At 45.4% G+C, this 15,570-nt stretch overlaps 1 protein-coding gene across 9 annotated transcripts in view; it reads left to right on the top strand.

The window, feature by feature from the left end:
- CACNA2D4 (calcium voltage-gated channel auxiliary subunit alpha2delta 4) overlaps positions 1-15,570 on the top strand; it is a 133,283-nt gene that overhangs the window by 29,145 nt on the left and 88,568 nt on the right. For all 9 annotated transcript variants that reach the window (XR_012419868.1, XM_065523538.2, XM_065523539.2 and 6 more), the window contains 7 exons: positions 9,316-9,376; positions 10,012-10,162; positions 10,346-10,420; positions 11,300-11,389; positions 11,495-11,608; positions 12,378-12,456; positions 13,718-13,851. Coding sequence is in view for 8 of the 9 variants with exons in the window: in XM_065523538.2 (XP_065379610.1) it covers positions 9,316-9,376; positions 10,012-10,162; positions 10,346-10,420; positions 11,300-11,389; positions 11,495-11,608; positions 12,378-12,456; positions 13,718-13,851 (704 nt within the window). In the remaining variant the exon portion in view is untranslated. The remainder of the gene's footprint in view (positions 1-9,315; positions 9,377-10,011; positions 10,163-10,345; positions 10,421-11,299; positions 11,390-11,494; positions 11,609-12,377; positions 12,457-13,717; positions 13,852-15,570) is intronic.

Raw genomic sequence — 15,570 nt, 5'->3', positions numbered from 1 at the left:
GTGTTTCTTAGATAGTCTGGATATTAGTCCCTTGTCAGATGAATAGTTCGTAAATATTTTCAAATATTTCAAATAATAATCCTCATTCAACAGGTGTCTCTTCATTGTAAATTGTTTCCTTTGCTGTGCAGAAGCTTTTTAGCTTAATAGAGTCCCATTTGTTTATTTTGTTTTTTGTTGCCTGTGCTTTTGAGGTCTTATCCATAAAATTTCTGTAGAGACCAATGTTCTTAAGTATTTCCCCTACGTTTTCTTCTAGTAGCTTTATAGTTTGGGGATTTGCATTTAAGTTTTTAATCCATTTTGAGTTGATTTTTGTAAATCATGAGAGGTAGGGATCCAGTTTTATTCTTCTGCATATGGAAATTCAGTTTTCCCAGCACCATTTATTGAACAGATTGTTCTTTTCTTATTGTATGTTCTTGGTGCCTTTGTTGAAAATTAGCTGGCTTGAGGTCAGGCATGGTGGCTCACACTTGCAATCTCATCACTTTAGGAGATCAAGGTGGGAGGATGATGTGAGGCCATGAGTTTGAGGCCAGACTGGGCAACATAGTGAGACCCCTATCTCTACAAAAAATTTAAAAATGTAGCCAGGTGTGGTGGCGCACGGCTATCGTCCTAGCTATTTGGAAGGCTGAGGTGGGAGGATTGCTTGAGCCCAGGAGTTCAAGACTGCAGTGAGTCTTGCACACCACTGCACTCCAGCCTGGGTGGCAGAGCAAGACCCTACCACTAAAAACTAATTAATTAAGTAATTAATTTTTAAAAAGAAAATTAGCTGACTGTAAATTTGTGGATTTATTTCTGGGTTCTCTATTCTGTTTCATTGGTCTTTATGTCTGTTTTTATACCAATATCATGCTGTTTGGATTACTATAGCCTTGAAACATACTTTGAAAGTCAGGCAGTGTGATGCCTCCAGCTTTGTTTTTTGTTTTTGTTTTTGTTTTTACTCAGGATTGCTTTAGCTATTCTGGCTTTTTTTTTTTTTTTTTCCAGTTTCATATGAATTTTATGATTTTTTTTCTACTTTTGTGAAAAAATGGCATTGGTATTTTGATAACGATTGCATTAAATCTGTAGATTGCTTTGGGCACTGTGGTCATTTTAATGATATTAATTATCCCAGTCCATAAACATAAAATATTTTAATTTGTATCCTTTTCAGTTTTTTTCATCAGTTTTGTAGCTTTCCTTATGCAGGTCTTTCACCTTCTTGGTTAAATTTATTTCTAGGTACTTTTTTGTTAGTTACTGTAAATGAGATTGCCTTCTTGTTTTCTTTCTCAGCTAGTTCATTATTGGCATATAGAAACGCTACTGATTTTTGTATGTTGACTTTATATCCTGTAACTGTACTGAATGTATTTATCAGATCTAAGAGTTTTTTTGGTGGAGTCTTTAGGTTTCCCTAGATATAAGATTATGTCATCTGCAAAGAATAGTTTGACTTCCTCTTTTCCAATTTGGATGCTTTTTATTTCTTTCTCTTGCCTGATTGCTCTGGTTAGGACTTCCAATTCTATGTTGAATAGGAGTGGTGAAAGTGGGCATCTTTGTTTTGTTCCAGCTCTTAGAGGAAAGGCTTTCAGCTTTTCCCCATTCAGTATGATGTTACCTGTGGGTTTGTCATACAAGGCCTTTATTATGTTGAGGTATTTTCCTTCTATGCCTAGTTTGCTGTGAGTTTCTAATCATGAAGCAATGCTGAATTTTATCAAATGATTTTTCTTCATCTATGAAGATGATTATATGGTTATTGTCTATCATTCTTTTGATGTGATATATTACTTTTATTGATTTACATATGTTGAATCATCCTTGCATCCCTGGTATAAATACCACTTGATCATGGCATATTATATTTTTGATGTGCTGTTGGATTTGGCTTGCTAGTATTTTGTTGAGGATTTTTTGCATCTATGGTCATCAGAGATACTACCCTGTAGTTTTCTTTTGTTGTTGTTGTGTCTGTACCTGGTTTTGATATTAGAGTAATGCTGGCCTCACAGCATGAGTTAGGGAGAATTCCATCCTTTTCAATATTTTGGAATAACTTGAGGATAATTGGTGTTAGTTCTTTGATAGTTTGGTACAATTTGGCAATGAGTCTATCTGGTCCTAGATTTTCCTTTGTTGGGAGGCTTTTTATTACTGGTTCAATTTTATCATGTGTTATTGGTCTGTTCAGGTTTTCTATGTATTCCAATTCAATCTTGGTAGCTTGTATGTGTCCAGGAATTTATCCATTTCCTCTAGGTTTTCCAGTTTGTCTTAGTGTATAGTTGCTTATAATTGGTCTCTATTTCTATGGTATTCATTGCAATGTATCCTCTTTTCATTTCTGATTTTGTTCATTTGGGTCCTCTCTCTTTATTCTTGGTTAGTCTAGCTAGCAGTTTATTGATTTTATCTTTTTTAAAAATCAACTTTTCATTTTGTTGACCCTTTGTAATTTTTCAGTCTCTATTTTGTTTGTTTCTGTTCTGTTATTTATTATTTTTTTCCATTCACTAATTTTAGGTTTGGTTTGTTCTTGCTTTTGTATTTCCTTGAGGTGCATTATTACATTGTTAGAAATCTTTCTACTTTTTGATGTAAGCACTTAGTGCTACAAACTATCCTCTTTATACTGCTTTTACTATATCCCATAAGTTTTGGTATATTGTTTTTCAATTTTCATTTGTTTCAAGTAATTTTTAAATTTCCTCCTTAATTTCTTCCTTGACCCATTGGTCATTCAAGAGCATGTTGCTTAATTTTCATGTATTTGAATAGTTTCTAAAATTTCTCTTGTTATTGATTTCTAGTTTTATTCTATTATAGTCTGAGAAGATACTGAAAATGATTTCAATTATTATTTTTTTTTTTGAGATGAAGTTTTGCTCTGTCATCCAGGCAGAGTGCAGTGGTGTGATCTCTGCACTGCATCCTCCGCCTCCTGGGTTTAGGCAATTCTCTGCCTCAGCCTCCCAAGTAGCTGGGATTACAGGCACCCACCACTACGCCCAGCTAATTTTTTTTTTTATTTTTAGTGGATATGAGGTTTCACCATCTTAGTCAGGCTGATCTTGAGCTCCTGACATCATGATCCACCTACCTCAGCCTCCCAAAGTGCCGGGATTAATTTACTGAGGCTTGTTTTGTGTCCTAATATACAATCTGTCATGGAGAATGTTTCACGTGCTGGTAAGAATAATGTGCATTCTGTGGCTGTCAGATAAAATGTTCTATAAATGCCTAAGTCCATTAAGTGAAATGTGCAGTTTAAATCCAATTTTTTTGGCTAATTTTCTGCCTAAATTATCTACATAATGCTGAGAGTGGGGTGTTGATGTTCCAACTATTATTGTATTGGAGTCTGTCTCTCCCTTTAGATCTAATAATATTTGCCACATGTATCTGGGTGTTCCAGTGTTGGGTGCATATAGGTTTAGAATTGCTATATACTCTTGCTAACTCGATCCCTTTGTCATTGTATAATGACCTTCTTCATCTATTTTTTTCTATATCTGTTTTTGACTTAAAGTTTGTTTTATCTGATAGAAGTATAGCTACTCCTATTTGCTTTTGGTTTCTCTTTGTGTGGAATATCTTTTTTCTTCCATTTCATTCTGTATATGTCTTTACAGGTGAGATGAGTTTCTTGTAGGCAGCATATAGTTGGTTCATATTTTTTTAAACCATTCAGCCAGTCTATACTTTTTAAATGGAAAGTTTAATCTGTTTACATTCAAGGTTATTATCAATATGTTAGAGCTATTCCTGTCATTGTATTAATTGATTTCTGGCTATTTTTTATATCCTCTGTTCCTTTCTTTTTCTCTTATTGTTTATCATTGTGGTTTGGTAGTTTTCTGTAGAGGTAACATTTGAGTCCTTTCTCTTCCTTATTTGTGTTTGCTCTGCCAGTGAATTTTATATTTTCATGTGTTTTCATGATGGTAGATATTGTCCTTTCTTTTTCAGGACAATTCAAGAATTTCTTGTAGGGCAGGTCTAGTGGTGATAAATTTTTTGTTTATCCTGGAAATACTGTATTTCTCCTTTGTTTATGAGGGACAACTTTGCTGGTTATAGTATCCTTGACTAATAGTTTTTTTCCTTTTCCAAGAAATTTGAATATATCATCTCATTCTCTCCTGATCTGTAAAGTTTCTGCTGAGAAATCCACTGCTAGTCTCATGGATGTTGTCTTGTAAGTAACTAGACAATTTTCCCTTGCTGTTTTTAGAATTTTCTTTGTCCTTAACTTTTTACAGTTTGACTGCAAGGTACTGTGAAGAAGACCTTTTTGAATTATATCTGTTTGGGGATCTATGAGCTTCTGGTATCCTGATGTCATAATCTCTTGCTAGACTTGGAAAGTTTCCAGCTAGTATTTTGTTAAATAGGCTTTCTATCATTTTGTTTCTTTTGCCTTATGGGACACTAAAAATGTGAACATTTGGCCACTTAATGATGTCCTATATGTCACATAGGCTTTGTTTATTCTTTTTTTAAAGAAAATTTTTGTCTGAGTTATTTCAAAAGACCTGTCTTCAAGTTCTGAAATTCTTTCTGCTGCTTGAGTTATAGTCTATTGTTAACATTTACAAATGTACTTTGTATTTCATTTAATGAATTCTTCAGCTTCAGAATTTGTTTTGTTCTTTGTAAGTATATCTATCTTCTCAGCAAATTTCTCATTCATATCCTGAGTTTTTTATTTCTTTGCATTGCTTTTCTGTATTCTCTTGTATCTCACTGAGCTTCTTTAATATTATTTTAAATTCATTTTCTGCTATTTTATAAATTATTTTTTGATTGGAATCTGTTGCTGAAGAATTATTGTGTTCTTTGGGAGTGTTGTATTTCCTTGCTTTTTCATATTTGTGTCCTTACATTGATATCTGTGCATCTGGTGTAATAGTTGCATCTTCCCATTTTTAAAATTTGCTTTTATATGGGAGGACTTTTTCCTAAAGCTGTATCTATGGTATGGTTGGGTAGGACATTTTTACTTTGATCTTAGATGCATGCAGTAGTGTAATCTCCATATGATTTCTTCAGCTGTAAACAGCATCTGTGGTGTCTTGATTTCCTCAGTGGCTTAGGGTGCCATTTTTAGTGGAGGCTGTGGTGAAGTTTTTCTGGGGACAAGGATGCCAGGTGATCCTGTCCTTGGGCCCCAGTTGTGGCAGTGGGCCGAGCATGTGTGTCCTTGGGTCCCAGGGAGGTGTATACTGGCACTGGTGTTAGTGGGTTCAGACAGGCCAATTCTTGGGCCTCCAACTGGCTTGCTCAGGGGACAGTAGTGGTAGTGGTGGGCCAGGCTGCTGGGCAGGATTTCAGGACCCAGAGAAGTGGGTGTGGCAAAGGTGATGCAAGCAGTAGCAGTGGTGGGGCAACCCTCTGCCTCCTAAGTGGTCTGTGCTGCTCTTGGCAGTGGCTGCGATGAGCTGGGCGGTTCAGTCCCCAGGCCTGCAGGTGGCATGTAAGAGTGGGTGTGACCTGTGGTGGTAGCAGGAGGTTGAGTGGCCCTGAACTCAGGACCCTGGAGAAGTTCTCAGGTGCCAATGGTGATGGAGTGGGCTGGGCAGTTCCCAGGCCCCAGACAGGATACTGGCACTGGGTGGGGGGAATACAGAGCCAGGTCAGGTGGACTTGTCCCCATGCCCTCTGCTGGTGCATGCAGACACTGGCTGTGGTAGGGTGGGGTGATCCCTTGGCCCCTGGTGGAATGCTCGGGTTGGGGCAGCAGTGGCTGTGCTGCAGCCCTGCTACTGGGGAGGGTGAGGTTGCTTTCAGTGGCAGCAGCCAGATGCAGGCAGCTGAGGAGTGCTTGCTTCACTTGTATTTCAGCCCTGTTGGCAGCAGCCCATGGTGCAATGGCTGTACATGGAGGATTTTGTCCTCAGGGTGCATGAAAATTTGTGGTGATTTCACTGCCAAGGGCTGTGGTGTTATTGCCAATAACTCACGCTTCAGCCCTGGTGGCAGCATCCAGCCATGGTGGTGCCTGTGGGAAGGAAATGTCAGTGGGTCTTCAGGGATATGAAGATCCAGAAGCTGTTGGGCCCCCAGGTGTCTGGTGGAGTCTGGACTCTCTATATTGTGCTGTGCTGCTGCTGCTTAGGGATCTGGGAGTGTATGAGATCCAGTGTGAGCTCCGTCTCTGGAGCAATGCCCTCACCCAGGCTCCAAGCAGCTCCCTATGTTAGTTGTAAGGCCTACGAGAGTCTAGAGGCTCTCCTGTGGCTAGGATTGCAGGAATCCATGGTGGGAATGAGGACTTCTGGGGGTCTCTCACTTATCATTTCATTGCATTGAGGAGCCTGGAGAGGCTCCCAGCCAATCCTAACCAAGCAGGGTGACTTGCTTCCATCTCCTTCCTTGCTTTAGGTGTTTCCTGTCACTCTCTGTTGAATTCCAGTGTTCTCTCTTGGATGATCTATTCGAAGTGTGATTATCTACCTGCTATTTTTGTCCTTCTTTGTAGAGGAGGAAAGCACCAGATGCCTCTAGTCAGCCATCTTGAAGCCTATTATCTTATTTTTAAAATTTTTTACTTGTCCTGGTGTTTTTATATTTGCTTTTTCTTCTTTTTTCCTATTTAAGTACTTAACATTTAAATAATAAGTGTCCCTAATATAACTTTTTTTCTATCTAGCAGTTTAGAACTTGTCCCCTTGTTTTTATTCTTTCAGTCATTACCCCTGAAATCTTATCAGGCATATTTAATACAATAACATTTTAAAATTAAGCTGGGAACCTGGTTTGCACCTATAGTTCCAGTTACTTGGGAGGCTGAGGCAGGAGGTTCCCTTGCCTAGGAACTCAGGACCATCCTGGGCAATATAGCAGGATCCCATCTCTAAAATAAAAAATTAAAATTAAATAATATTTTTACTCTCCTCTCAGTCAGCAAAGGCCTTTAGAACTTTTGTGCTTCCATCTCTTTCTTCTAGACTTCCATTCTATTGTCAATATTTCAAATTTTTCATCCCCACAAATCAGACACATGAGTACTGTTATTTGATATAAACATCGTTTACTTGGAATTAATGACTTATTTACGATTTTATTTCTTCACCATTCCCTCACGCATGTCAGGATGTTTTTCCCAGATCCTTCTCCTTCTTCTTAAAGTAAATCCTCCAGAAGTTCCTTTACAGTGGGGCCTTCAGTATAAACTGCTTCAGATTGTGTTTATCTACAAATGTTTCCTTTTATCCTCATTCTTGAATGATAGTTTTGCTGACAAAGCAATTCTAAATTAATAATTCTATTTGCTCAACATCTGAAAACTGTTTATGCACTGTCTTCTGGCTTTCTTTGATGTTGGGAAAATCTATCAGTTTAACTGCTCTTCTTTTGTAGGTGTTGTGGGCTTTCTGGCTGCCTTTGTGGTGTTTATTTAATTATTTATTTATTTGCCATTGAAGTTCTGCAGTTCCACTACTGTATGTCTATATGTGGATATCTTTTTATTCATCCTGTGTGGGATACACTGTGCTTCCTGGATCTGTAGAATTGCATTTTTAATCAGTTCTAGAATATTTGCCAATATCATCTCTTTAACCATCACCTTTCCTCCATGCTCTCCCTTTTCTCTTTCTGTGACTCCAATCAGATGTGTATTAAACCTTCTCATTCCAGCCTCAGTAGAACTCTAGATACATCCACAAATGTATGCATTTTCTTTTTACCCATGAATAAAGCACTATCCATTTATTTGTTTCAACCTATACATTTTTTCATCTCTGAAAGTTTCATGTTTGCAAAGATGTTTCTTCATTCCTGGTCATTTCTTGCATGTTCTTTGTATTGTGTGTTCTTCGTATTGTGTGTTCTTCTCATATCTACCTTATTTGTGTTTGGTATTTGGCCATTCCAACATCTGTAATTCTTAAGAAGCTATATCCAGCTCTTAAGGTAGCTCTTGAGTCTGCTGCTTCCCCCTAATAGGGGTCTGCTCTGTATGTATTTGGTGACCTTTGCTTGTGAGGCCATGCTGCTTGTCATCTTTGGAGTCCGGTGAGTCTGAGTTGGGAATCCACAAGAAAATTTGCTTCTGTTTCCACTTGGACTTCAGGGTACCCTTATCCAGGACCTCCAAAGTCCTCTTTGAAGGTTTTGGTTAAGAGTCAGTAATCTCAGACTCAGCTTCTCCTCCTCATTGCTGTTCTAAGGATCAAATTCCCCACGACTATGTTACTATAAGAATGCAGCCTCAGGAAATCCCCACCTCCCATGACTGCGTGCAAGACTAGGTCAGACCAGTGGTACTCAAGCTCCCATCACACCACACTCCCATGGCTCTGCTTCCCACCTTCAAGGCTTTGGGTGCTAGCTGACCTCACACTTACGCCTCACCCCTGGGGCTGTGTTCTCATTGGTTTGGTTTTGAAAAGCATGGTCTCTGAAAATCTCTCCTACCTTTGAGAGGCCAGCAATGCCTCAAAGGGTGTATGTCGTCTGAAGTCTAACCACTGTGGAGTAGGAAGGGCCCTTGGAGCTTCTAGACATTCATGATATTGCTACAATCATTTTTTCTATCCCAGTCACAACACGTTGCAATTCTACCTGTTATTTTTACTCTTCTTATTTTAAACCCACTATTCCCAATCATAAAGTCTTTTCAAGCCGAGATTCTATTGTGGATCATGTCAGTGTTTTCTGGGCATCTCTACAAATTTTTTTATTAGGTGAATAGGATAAAAATATACACCAGCATTCTGCTACTGGGTCAACGCAAGATCTTTCATACCCATTCATTTGTCCTTTCATTCAGGTAACAGACATTTATTAAGCATATACTCTGCTGTGTTCTAGGAATACCTGACCTCAAAGAGCCTACAGTCATAGAACCCAATCATTTATCCCATCCCAGCCAATAGGAAGGATCTTGAGTGCTAATGAGCTTAACACCTAGAGGCAAGTGGGTTAGAAGTCAGAGCACTTGTTGTGGACAACATTTTGTCCACAATTTGCTGGATGGTAATGGATGTTAAAATTCACACTTCTCCAAAGCGTCCCCTTCCACTATTTGATATGAGGTTTCGCCTCACAAATGAGTCCCAGGCACCACCTATGTGGGCCTACCTGTGAAATGACCCCCAGCTCTGCATCTGGGCAGTTTGGCTGGCAGATGTCTCCTTGCCAGCTTGTCTCAGTCTACAGGGCATGTCCCAGCGGTCCCCACCCTGTTCCCTAGCTCCAAAGCTGTTCTGCCCTGGGGATTGTGGCCATCCTGGGGGTCCACACCCAGCCAGGGGATCTGGGGCAGCCTCACTAAGCTAGTAAAAGAACGAGTCTTCATTCCCCCAGGTATAAAATGGACACCTGATGAGAATGGAGTCATTACCTTTGACTGCCGAAACCGCGGCTGGTAAGAGCTCATAGGGGATAGGTCTGCAGCCCGGGTATTTATCTCATAGCTTTTGGGTTTTGCCTCGTCCTCCTCCACTCCCACCCCCTCCCCGACCACCACTCAAGGGCCTTGGGTGTATAGAACCCAAACCAGACACAAGAACAGGAAGAGCACCAGCATTCCTCCCTTCCCTCTGCAACTGCCTTGCTCCAGGACTGATCATATGTCTTTCTCAACCTAAACCTCCTTCCAGGACACCGAGCTGTCTCCACATCCACCTTTTGTTAGGCTGTCCTCTCTTTCAACACCCCTTTTTTGGCAAGTTTCTAACAGAATCTGAAGCCCAGCTCTTTCCCTTTCTGCTGCCAGCCCCTCAGGGACCCTGGTTGGTCTAAATCAAAAGGGACAAGGGTTACCTCCAGGGCTTGACCTGGCCGGTTAGGTGGGCACATCCCCAACCACTGCCGCTCCAGACGGCTCCAGAACTGTGTCGAGTGGTTATGAAACATGTAAAATCTGCCATAGGTGGGTTGCCCTGAACTTTGGGTGGGCTTGAGCCAGCATCTGAATAGAAATAACTGCAGACCTTGGTCAGGTATTTGTTCTGGCTTTGGTTTTCCCATCTTGGGCATGTCCCTTTCTTTATTCTGCAGGTACATTCAAGCTGCTACTTCTCCCAAGGACATAGTGATTTTGGTGGATGTGAGTGGCAGTATGAAGGGGCTGAGGATGACTATTGCCAAGCACACCATCACCACCATCTTGGACACCCTGGGGGAGAATGACTTTGTTAATATCATTGCGGTAAATGTGCCTTCCTGTTCTAGAATAGCTCTCACTTGCTCTAGAAATCATACACAGGTGCCAAGGTGACCCACAGCCCCTGACCACCCTGTGACCTGCATGAGTGTGTTTGCTGGGCCTGGACTTTGCAAACTGATGCTGTTTATTCTCCCCCCACCTTCCCTCGCCTCACTGCAACTGCAGTACAATGACTACGTCCATTACATCGAGCCTTGTTTTAAAGGGATCCTCGTCCAGGCGGACCGAGACAATCGAGAGGTGAGTGTCCACTGTGGCCTGATACTAACAAGCCCCTGCTCGTGTCTGGATGGTGGGCGATTGTCTCTGCAGACTGTGTCTGTGGCCCCTTTCGCTTATTCCCATGGCACCTGGAATGAGAGCAGAGCATGTTACCCATGCAAACAACCAGAGAACCACGCTGTAAACACGCTGCTACTTATCAGAGCAAACAGTAAGCAGATAGAGACCTCACACCAAACGGAACCTTCCTTATTCAGGATTGGTTTTTCACCCTGTGGATTATGTAGGTCTCCATTTCCCCTTTGGCCTCCCACCTGGGCCTTTCCATTATGTCAGTTTTCATGAGAAGCTTCCCTGAAAGGAGGACAAATTTAAACCCATTATCATCCTTTTTCTCTGGTAAAAGAGAAAGGAGGAGAGGACATGGCAATAAATTTTTAAGGAGAGCTTTTGCACATCATAGATTCCTCCCTCTGTGATGGGGGAGTTGGGGTTTGAGCTCCTCTTGAAGCCGGGCCTCCGCCCTGGGCACCTCCACACTTTCTACTGTGAAGTGCGCACCCCTGGGCTGCGGGCTGCGGGCTGCGGGCTGTGGTCTGGGAGCCGAGGTTACCCTGCCTCCATCCCAGGACCGTCCTCCCCCCATACTCAGCTTCATACTTGGCATTTCCCGCCAATAGTGGCCATGGATTTGTACCAAGTCATTCACCCTCTCTCAGTTTATCCTGGGGACATTTGAGAAACACCTATTGTAGAGGACCAGTCCATGAACTTAGCTGCATCATGGAGACACAGGCCTCTGATGGCCCGAAACAGCCTCCTAAATTAACACCAAACATGAAGCTCCACTGGCCCACTCAACCCCCTGATGCTCCTCTAATGTCTCACCCATGACAGCATTTCAAACTGCTGGTGGAGGAGCTGATGGTCAAAGGTGTGGGGGTCGTGGACCAAGCCCTGAGAGAGGCCTTCCAGATCCTGAAGCAGGTGCCCGCTATAATGAGGCCTGGGAGGGAAGGACTGGGAGGAAGGGGGCAGGTGGGGGGAGGCAGGCTTGGCCTGTGGTCACGGGCACTCCTCTTCCCTACACAGTTCCAAGAGGCCAAGCAAGGAAGCCTCTGCAACCAGGCCGTCATGCTGATCAGTGACGGTGCCGTGGAGGACTACGAGCCGGTGTTTGAGAAGTATAACTGGCCAGACTGTAAGGTGACCCTCCCACGGGCGTCTGGGGAGAACAAAAAGCTTCTCCTTCTGCCATGGATGGGATCACCAGCAGGGCCCCTAAAAGGATGGCCCCCATGCAAATCTGCCTTCCTATTAGAGCCATTCTTGCTTTCAGATACATTTTAATTGGGTGTTCCAAAATTATGACGACCCAAGACACAGAGGCCTGATGTAGGAGGTTTGGGATGAGGGACCAGAATATGGTTTGGGGACATCAGAACTGCCAGGCTGGGCCAGGTGCGGTGGCTCACGCCTATAATCCCAGCACTTTGGGAGGCTGAGGTGGGCAGATCACGAGGTCAGGAGATCGAGACCATCCTGGCTAACATGGTGAAACCCCGTCTCTACTAAAAAATACAAAAAATTAGCCAGGCTTGGTGGCAGGCGCCTGTAGTCCCAGCTACTCAGGAGGCTGAGGCAGGAGAATGGCGTGAACCCAGGAGGCGGAGCTTGCAGTGAGCCGAGATTGCACCACTGCACTCCAGTCTGGGCGATAGAGCAAGACTTCATCTCAAAAAAAAAAAAAAAAAAAAGAACTGCCAGGCTGTAAACCTCAGCCTTGCACCTACTCCGCAGTCCCCATGGCCCTGGGAGAGTTGTGTTGTGTTGCTGCCTGGGCCTCGGGGGTGAGATTGGAGAACCCCAAGACTGATAAGCACTCGGCCCAACATCTAGGACTCACATAAACCATGTTAGCATTACTTACGGCCAGGAATTTTGCTGCTGAGTGCATCTGTGTCTTGTGGGTTAGGTCCGAGTTTTCACTTACCTCATTGGGAGAGAAGTGTCTTTTGCTGACCGCATGAAGTGGATCGCATGCAACAACAAAGGTGAGTGCCGGGCCGGCAGGTGCCTTCCCACCTGTGCCTGAGCACGGGGCACAGGGTGACCCAGCCTTGGAGGTGCTGAGCCTGTGCTTCCCCGTGGCCCCTAAGAGGAGCAGCGTTGCGTCAAGAACTATAGCCTCAGTCCCTCCTTCGTATTTGGAAAAAGCAAAGTGAGACAATGTCAGCTCCATCTCCATCCTGCCCCCATTCTTTCTGTCAGCAAATTAAGGCATAGACTCTGGTTCTGGTTCTGCTCCCAGACAAAAAGCAGAGAGTCACTGTTTCCTTTGGAATAATGTTTTGTGTGTGAATGGTCCTCATCTATCTCTGACCAGACCCCATTGATTCAACAAAAATTCACTGAGCATCCACTATGCACCTGGCACGATTTCCAGGCACCAGGGGACCAAGAGGGATCAGGATGGACTCAGGGTCAGTCTGCCTCTTGGTATTGTCCAGCAGGGAGACACACGAGTAAACCACCACCCACGATACAGCCTGAAATGAGCTTTGATGGTGGAGACACAGACTATTCAGGGTGCTGGGGGGGGCCATGGGGGAGGCACTCTCCAAGTCAGTGGGGCAACTGGAAGGGTGTTCCAGGCAGAGGGAACGGTGTGTTCAAAGGGTCTGAGACCTGCTGGGAGCAGACAGTCGCTGCATCTCACTGGTAAGGGGGATGAACATGGTGGGAGGTGGGGGCCAGAAGAGCAGAGAGGCCATTCACAGCTTTCTGCACAATCTGCTCTTTGGAGTGTCACCATGGCTCCAGGGAAGAGGCTGTAACACCCACCCCACAAACCGAGCAAGGACAAGGACCAGAAGAAGGAGGAGCGGAGAGGCAGAAGTCTCTGCCTCTGATTGGGTTCCCTGAACACAGACCTAAGAATGACAGAAGAACGCTTACGGGGCACTCTCAGGAGATGCTCCTGTGAGGAAGTGGGGAGGGCGGGGCTGGGAGAGGGAGAAGCCGACCCCCAGTGCCCTTGCATCAGGCCCTGCTGCTCCTGCGCGGAGCTCTGGGTGGGAGAGAGCCCCTCAGAGGTCTTCCAGGGTGAGGCAGGGTGAACCTTGGCCTCCCACTGGCCTGCGGCTGCCCCTGGGTAAAGGACACAACGGGGGGAAAGCAGCTCCCTGCGCCCCGGGCCAGTTTCCAGAGAGGATTCGGCTGTGAGCCATCAGCAGCCGGGGAGGGTGCAGGCCCTGGCGAGGAGTTCCCAGGGCAGCCCTGCCTTCCACACCCACGCGGCCCTCCCCACCGCAGGCTACTACACGCAGATCTCAACGCTGGCGGACACCCAGGAGAACGTGATGGAATACCTGCACGTGCTCAGCCGCCCCATGGTCATCAACCACGACCACGACATCATCTGGACAGAGGCCTACATGGACAGCAAGGTGAGCCTGGCAGCAGCTCCCAGCTAGAGAAGCCGATCCCAGAGTTAGGGACCCCAGGGAGCAAGAAGTGACTTCCTGGCTCGGGAGAAGGGGTGGGCCTAGTACCTTAGGGAACATTAAGAAGGGCGGATGAAGCCGCTTTTCCTCCTCTTTTCCTGACAGCCCTTGGCCCACTAATGGGGCCGCTGCCCATATGCTGCCCCAGACCCCCAGCAGACCTGCCCAGGGTGCTCTCCACGGACAGGGTCCCTGCTCCAAAGTTGTTCCTCCCTCCTCCCCCACAGTCCTCCCCTCCCTCATCATCCCTGTCTCCCACCCACCCGGGGGAGAAAGGGGTCAGACCAAGAATCCACCATCCCACAGCTGGAACACATGTTCTCCCTTCCTGGGTCCCTGCATTTTCAAAGGACTACAGGCAGCAATGACTTGCACAAAAGAATGAACATCAAAGGGAGAGCTTCAGATGGGACCTTTTTGGGGAAGGGAGACAGTTCTACCACTTCTCAAATCCCCATCACATAGGCAGCCGCCTGCTTCAGTGATGATGTATCAGGCTGGGCTCTAGAGAGACCCAAAAAGAGTGGCTTAAATAAGATAGAAGTGAATGTCGGCCTTGGGTAAACAAAGCCCAGAGCTGACCGCAAGCTCTCTGGTCGTCAGGGGCCCAGGCTCCTCCCTGCCGTCCCCTTTGCTGTCCCAGGAATGTGACCCTCATCCTTGTGCTCAGGAGGCTGGCGGAACATGAATCAAATGAAACCACATTTAAGCATCAGGCTGTGGAAGTGGCAGCAGGATGCTTCGCCCCTGTCAGGGAAACTTGCAGGGACTCGTGCCAGAACCCGGAACTCACCTCTCACTGGCCAGAACTTAGTCCCCATGCTGATAAAAAGGCTGGGAATGCAACGGCCAGCTTTCTTCAGACTTGCTCTATGTCCGAAGGCAGTGGCATGCTTACCTCCACCTGTTAATAGTAGACAAAAGCCATCTGGCCAAGTTTGGGATGAAAAGCTCATTAATCTACTTTACAGGGGCTCAGCCAACAAGGCCATGCCCAGCACATGTCATCCGACCATCACCAACTGCTGCGGAGAAGGGACGAGCTGGCTGCCTCTGGGCAGGGCTCTCCCTTCCTTGGCCAAGTGTTTGTAGGGCCCTGTGTGTCCAGGTTCGATGAGAGAGAGGTGGGTGGGGAGAAGGAGGACAGCAGGAGGGGATCTTCTCTGAGCTGTCTTCCCGTGACCGCTGGCACCTGTGCTTCCTCTCCATCACCTGTGCATTCATCTGCCTGCCAGGAGCCAGCCCAGCAGGAGGGGCCAGGGCTCCGGTGCTCTGTGTGGCCTCCCTTGCCTGGGAGTGTTGTGGTCATGCCACGGGAGCTGGAGAGCGAAGGCTTTCGGAACCCTGAAATCCAATGAGAGAAGCTGGGCTCAGGCCATTCGTGCTGAAGGTGGCCTGGAGTGTTGGGTGTGAGTTTGGCAGAAGGTGGGTAGAGGCAACCCCGGCTTCCCTGTGTGCTGTCACTGATGTCAGACGGGTGGTGCTAGGACGTCCTTCGCCTTCCATGGACAGCCTGACCTTCGGGCGCTCTCTTACCTCCACGCACACAGACGAGGCCACAGTTCACCGTCTGATCTTCACTTTTACATCCGTCCCTTTTACACCTGTCTCCCGAGGTGTCCCTCAGTGAGAACCACCCCTGCAGCCAGTCCCTACATCTCC

Source organism: Macaca fascicularis, chromosome 11, assembly GCF_037993035.2.
Source record: "Macaca fascicularis isolate 582-1 chromosome 11, T2T-MFA8v1.1".
NCBI lineage: Eukaryota > Metazoa > Chordata > Mammalia > Primates > Cercopithecidae > Macaca > Macaca fascicularis.
The sequence above is the reverse complement of the archived record's forward strand: the minus strand, read 5'-3'. Positions and strand labels throughout refer to the sequence as shown.